Source organism: Bactrocera latifrons, unplaced genomic scaffold, assembly GCF_001853355.1.
Source record: "Bactrocera latifrons isolate USDA-ARS-PBARC rearing strain unplaced genomic scaffold, ASM185335v1 scaffold_12, whole genome shotgun sequence".
Taxonomy (NCBI): Eukaryota; Metazoa; Arthropoda; class Insecta; order Diptera; family Tephritidae; genus Bactrocera; species Bactrocera latifrons.
In genome coordinates, this window is record NW_017534630.1 from 2,396,891 (window position 1) to 2,403,663 (window position 6,773).

Here is a 6,773-nt window from a genome sequence, read left to right on the forward strand (position 1 = left end):
AAACAATTAAAAAATTAAGAAAAAATGGAAAATATTATTTATAAAAAATTTTGATGGTCCCAATTGTTTAACCTCACAATAATTATGAAAATATAAAATAAAATTTGAACTAAAGAATTGGCAATTATTTTCAAATTGTGTATATTGAATGAAAAAGAATTATAAATTATTGAAAATATTTAACAATAACTCTTAAATGTTAGTCACTTACAACTTAATTGTAAAAAAATATTCCTGTATGTAAAATTTTGATTACAAATTGCAGCTTAAAAATTACCGAAATTTCGATTAAACATTGAAACTCTCTTCTAAAAAAAGACAACTTTTTTCCAAAGCTTTATAGCTGTAGCTTTAAAGACATAAAATAAAATTCTGTTATTTTGTTTATACATTTTATTAAATATTTTTGTTATATTATATTATTTCAATAACCACAATTTACCACAAAACATTGCTGCTATGTTTCAGTAAGTTTATATTTTAAAAGATAATGTTAAAATGACAGTGTTAGAAGATTTAATGTAAAGCATTAACAGAGATGTCGTCCTATAGGCTTGCTTAAAATTGCTTATGATTAAAAAAGTTGTATTTAGAAAAATTAATTTCAAAATTAAATTAAAATAACAAAAAAAAAAATAATAATAATAGTTCAATACCAGTCGAAACTTAAAATATAAAACTTAAAAAAAAGAACTTTTCCAAGCACAGTACACTCTGCACCAACATTGTGAATCAAATGAACCACTGTTAAGTAAACAGTCGAACGGCAACATGTAGGACAAAGTTTCTCTTAGCAGCCAGAGCGAATAACAAACATATGACACAGTTTATTATTTATTAGAGAAGTTATAATATATTATTAAATACACAAAAATAGATGCAAAGTTGCTTCTGCTGCCTTTCCTTGCCGCCATCTACTCTTTAAAAGCAAAACTCTTACCCAACAAGCGCGGAAGAAACAATCATTTATCATCGCTTTCGGTAATTTATTGGTGCATAAACCTCCCTTTTATACCGCCATTGAATTAGATTTATACCAGCACTATGATAGATTGTAGACAAAATACGATTGCCAGCAATCAAAGTGGAAAAGAAAGAGGGAAAGGCAGAAATTAAAGGAAGTGGAAAGAAAACTGCGAAAGAAGAAACACATTGCCTTAAAAGCACAGGATAAACGCGAAGTGAGCAGACATTGAAAATTGCGTGTTAAACGATTGAGGCATTTTTCATAGCATAGCTTTAGGGGCAAGTATAAAGGACATTCTGTGACTGCCGCAAAAACGCCACTTTGTTACTGCTTGTTGCAACAATCGTACGGAGCGTGACATATTTAAACATATTGACATGTTGTGCTATTTCGTATAGTTATATTTATAAATAAAAGTGGGGGTAACATAAATTTGAGCGCTGAACAAAGGTGCGCTTAGTAACAGCAGTACCATTTATTTGGCTTACTAACTGCTAGACGGCGGCACAATTTGATTTGGTTTATGTGACTTAGTGACTATTTGTATTTCAAAGCAAGTTGTCAGCAATTGGCTTTGAATTGTGGCAAGCAGTCGCTGCTGAAAGGTAGCCATTTTTTAAATTGACGCGTCGGTATGACAGGAAATAGTGTTTACTAAATGGAGTTAAGGTGGTTTCGAGTATAAACAGGCATATAGGGTGCTTTTCTAGGTACGCCGCGTCGCTTTTGCGCTTGTAAATGGTTTTGGTGACGCGCTGTTGGCTTGCAAAATGTGTGGCAGTCACGCGAGAAAGCGTGGAATTACACTGAAAGTTGAAATTCGAACGGAGGGGGTTACATAGAGGCGGTCGTGAGTGAAGAATAGGTTGAGCTTGTCTGGAAAATTTTTGAAAGTTATGTTATTTTACTACCTTGCGCGGGTAGTTGCATTCGTGTAACAAAATATTGTTGTTACGTGACGCGCTCGTGTTTGCGAATTCTAAGGTAAATGCCGTTAGAAGTTAGAAAAATATGTATTTGTCTGTCAGTCGGCAGCTAGCGCTGCTTTAAAGTCTCTCTGTTGTTATTTGCTATTTATTTTTGTCTTGTTACTTTGTTGTTGTATTTATGTTTGTCTGGGTTATGCGCAACGTCTGCCATTGTTAGCGGTCGTGCACCTTGTGGCGGCGCCTAAAACTACACAATCATTTTCATGCACACACAGAGAGAAGCAACGTTGCGCCTCGTTAAAACACTAGCTTACCTATACACACACACACACACACAATTATATGGTTACACTATACATAAATACTTAACTGCTTACTTACACATGCTTAATTCGCTTAGTTTTAACTTACATACCACTTACATAGACTGTTCACAAATTAGTGCCGCGCCACCGATGTTCCCATTACCTTCACTGTTACACCGGCCAACGCCTACAGCATGCTCGTAGATTGGCAGCTGCACCGTAGGTAACCACTAAAAGTACATAACCACATCACTCACGCCGGCCGCATATCAATTGCCCTGCTGCGTCACCAGCTTGCCAGCAGCAATAACAGCGCGATTGTCGCCGCCGCCGCCTAGGTGCGCGCTGTTTGGTGGCGGCATGCCCGGCTCGCCCGCCTCCGCGTACAAGCATGAGCCCTCACTGCACGAGCAGGTGTCTCCCTCGCGTGAACTGCTGCAGCAGTCGCTGCAATTTCGGTGATCGCCGAGTACCTCGTAACCGCAGGACGAGCTGCCGCCCAGTGTGCTGGTGTTGCCATTGCCGCAGCCGCCACCACCGACGCTCTTTAGCATGTGCTCGCGCTCCGTCGACTCGTTGATGTCCGCGTAGCCGCCGTTACTGCTGCCGCCACCGACCTGCTTCTGACAACGATAATTGCCTTTACCGCCCTCCTGGCTGCTCTCTGAGCGCAGTGTGTCATTGCCATTGCCGGCGTGCGCGGCGGCCGCCGTTGCGTGCGCGTGATGCTGATGCGCGTGCATGTGCGTGCCGTGATGTTGCAGATGCGCGTGTGCGTGGCTGTGCGCGTGTGTGTGCGTATGTGAATGTCGCGAATGATCGGAGCACTCGGAGGAACATTGGTAGATGGGATTGGCGCCGCCGCCGCCGCCGCTGGCATTGGGCGGCATGTGCGCCTGTAGTGGCTGGTACCAGCCGTCGCCGGGTGGTGGCAGCGGTTGCAGCGGTGAGGCGAGCGCATCGCAGCTATTACAGGCGCTGTGAATGACAGAGTGAAAACGTGTTGCAATTGCAGTGCATATGTAAATTTGGTAGTATAATTAAACGTAAAAAAAGTGTTGCGCGTACTTACCGTCCATTGGAGCAGCGTGAATTGTGTGTGCCCGTCGGCTGGTACTCGCTCATTGCGTGCCGTGGCGCCGGGTAGTGGATATGTATGTTGCGTGGCGGTAGTTGTGCAGTGCTCGCAGCACCGGATGGAAAGTATGGTGGCAGCGGTGGTGGATGTTGTCCGGTCGGTGTGATCTGGTAACGATTCTGTGAGCCGCCCACACAGGGCAAAGGATTGTTGTAGTAATTCTCCGTTGGCCGCGAGGCAACGCATTGTGGTGACACACCCCACGTGGAGAAACCGCCCGAGGAGCTGCTGTGTATGGAAGAGTTCAAAGCGCTGTTGCAGAAAGAAATGAGGGGGAGCATTTTCATTTAATTAAAATCATATTAAATACTCTGTAGTTAAGCGGTAATTAATCACGCGCGCTGCGTGCAACAAAGCATTTGCAACTTACCTCTGATGTGTTGACATGCCCGAGCCGCCGCTCTTGGAGCTTTTGCGTGAAGATTGTGGTGAGCCGGGCGCGTAGATTACGCCGCCTATGTTAGCGCCGCTGGTACCATTGCAGCCGCTTGGCAGCGGTGGTGGATGCTCTGGTGGTGGTGGCAAGAACTCTGACCAATTAAATTGTTCTGTTAGTTTTGGAGTTGTTTTTGTTTCGAGTTTTTATACAAAAAACACAATAATAATTACAACATTGAACATCAAAATATTTGGTTGAGCGTAAATTGTTTGTTGAGGAACCGGAAGTTGGAGGGAACATGAAATTGTAATATAGACAATATTTTTGGATTAGACGCAATATTCGGTTGCATTTGCAATAATAATGAATTACGAAAAATTAGTATTTAGTTTAAATTTTGATAGTAGCATGATAAATCATAATGTGAGCTCTGAAGAAGTGAGATTATTTAAAAAATATAAATAAAACGAATTTAAAAAATTCTTGAAAAAGTAATAATATGAAATCGTTAGCTACCAAACAGTCTTCTGCCTTAAAGCATACATATGTCTTTGACTCCATGTTTATAGAAATTTATATTTAGGAGTACCGATCCCAAGTATCTTTCCGAATAGTCTCTTAATATAAGAGACTCAGCACTTAGTACTTTTTCTCAAATGTTTTTGGAATGGCTAATATCACTTGCTTTTTTAGACTCATACCTTTCGTTCCTAAAATTATGCAACTAGTTCCCTTAAGAGTTAAAATACAGTTCCTTAAGGATATTTTCCTTAAAGAAAATTCTAAAGCAAGCTAAGAACAATTATGTCATAAAAAAATGTATGAACACAATAACTAGCACGCACCACTGAATTTACATTTTCGAAAGCGATTTATCACGGTGAAGAAAATATTGGAACACTCTGAAATTTGTTTCGAAAAATCAGCAATAAAGTCTATGACCCAGTAGTTCTCTTTTTTGACTTCTACAAAATTCGGTTTTTTGAAATAAATGCCAAGATGGATTAGACTACAAAACTTCAGCTACTATATTCTCTGGAGTATTCCATCATATTCTGCATAAAAGAAATTAGTAAAATAGTGGCAAACGAACACTCGCTTAAATAGCGATGAATGCAAGCTTTTGATATTCTGAGAGTTGAATTATAACATAAACGACATGAAATGAAGAATTGCCAGCCAAACCAACAGCTACTTTGTGAATGGGCTCTGGAAAAATACTAGAGTGCCTGAATAAATAACTGCAGCCAACTTCGCACAAAACTCTATAGAAGAGCTGGAGCTTTCGGAAAAAGATTACAAAAACTCTCTCACATATTTCTTTGGCTTGAGATGCAGTACACTTAGATTATCTAAACACTATAGACACCAGCTATTAACTTTATACATGAATCAGAATTTTCTCAGAATTTTCTCTGAACTTTATCGAAGTACCTTTTATTTTTTATACAGGTACCTTTGAGATTTTATCATCTGACTAATTTCTATGAGTTCTTCAACTTTGGTTTGCAACCTTCATATATTTGTAGTTGTGAAATATGCAACTTACTTACTATAAATATTCAGGAAAATTTTAATACTGCTTAGCATTCTCTTAGTACTCGCTTAAGCTTAGAAGGCAAGCGTTTGCTTAAAAAATCTTAACATTTACAAAGCTTTTGCAATCAGTGCGTTTTTAAGGAGCTTATTTGTTGCATGTGCAGCAAGATCATTGAAATGAGCCCTTGGTATATTTTGGCACAGAACCACACATCCAACTTTCTCTATTCAATTTTTTAACATAATAAGACATTTTTGAGTTGAGCTCTTAGACTTATTATATGGAATTCTGACAAATTACTGAGAAATAGAAGTACGGCATCTGTAAAAATAATCTTTTAAATTTAAAGCATTCTCGTCTCGTTTTTTTTTTTTAGATTCAACAGTTTTTGCTAAAAAGCCCTTTAAATAAAGCACATTTGCCACTCAGCATATACCTTATCTTTCAAGATCGCCATATAACTGTTCTTCCATAAACTTAGCTAATACTCTTGCATGTATAGGATCAAGGAAATTCAAATCAAGATTAGCGAAATATGTAAGCCGGATGCCACAAAGCAATTTAAATTCCTGCAAAGCCGACAGCAAAAGCTCACCACCATATACTGCTTGCAACATAAGAAAAGTGACACTAAATAAAGTACTTAGCGGTACTGAGGCCAAATTACTAATGCGGCATTACCGCAATTTATCAGCTGTAAATCTAGAGCAACTCAACTGCTGCGGCAAAGCAGCAAATTGCCAACGGCTGGCAGTCAAAGTATTTACAATCTCTCAATTCTTCACATGCCACATGCATACAATGGTAAGGCCCGCACAATGCCACGCTACTCAGCTAACACTTGGAAACAGGAAACACTTCAAAGGCGAAATGGTGAAGCACGAAAGGCGAAGCGTCGCAAAGTGAGGCATGCAGTCAAAGTTTTGCCGCAAGTAATTGAATTTTTAATTTTGCAAATACGAGAAATGCCAACGTAGCGAAGGATAAACGGTACAAATCACACAAGAAATAATAATGGCAGGTGATACACGAGCGCCGAGCACAACGAAGCGATTCAATGTTGCTGCCACACAGAATAGAAAAAAAGTTAAAATAAATTAAAAAAAAAAAAAAAACACCTAAAGCTAGAGTGTTCGACAAATCCTTGCTGCAGGGGTTGAAATTACAATGCAATCAGTTCAATGAAACGTGGCGGACAAAGCAGCCCTGCCCCCCTCTGTCCCCCAACACGCCACTTGAGCAGCTGTCAATAGCAATCAGCGGCAATAGACGACGAGCTGTTGGCACTCGATTTGCAGGGAAATAGTGGAAATAAAAAAGAAATACAAACACACAAGCAACAGCATGTATATGTATGTGTATGTGCGTTTGTGTGACTATAAATGATATTAAATGCAAGCGCAGTGCAAATACAATGGCAAAACTGCTTGCAATACACGAAATAAACAGCAGCAAGGATATCAACGTTGGGGAACCAAAAAAAAAAAAAAAAAAAAAAAAAAAAAAAAAAAAAAA

General features: G+C 39.3%; 1 protein-coding gene across 3 annotated transcripts in view; it reads right to left on the reverse strand.

The window, feature by feature from the left end:
• Window positions 1–620: 620 nt before the first annotated feature.
• The window catches only part of LOC108978317 (protein sax-3), a 224,234-nt gene continuing 218,081 nt past the window's right edge, over window positions 621–6,773 (reverse strand). For 2 of the 3 annotated variants that reach the window (XM_018948535.1, XM_018948534.1), the window contains exons 20-22: window positions 3,710–3,887; window positions 3,274–3,591; window positions 621–3,179 (exon numbers count right to left, since the gene is read on the reverse strand). In XM_018948535.1, coding sequence (XP_018804080.1) covers window positions 2,471–3,179; window positions 3,274–3,591; window positions 3,710–3,887 — 1,205 coding nt within the window. In that variant the 3' untranslated portion in view covers window positions 621–2,470. The remainder of the gene's footprint in view (window positions 3,180–3,273; window positions 3,592–3,709; window positions 3,888–6,773) is intronic. The other variant, XM_018948536.1, reaches the window with a different exon arrangement.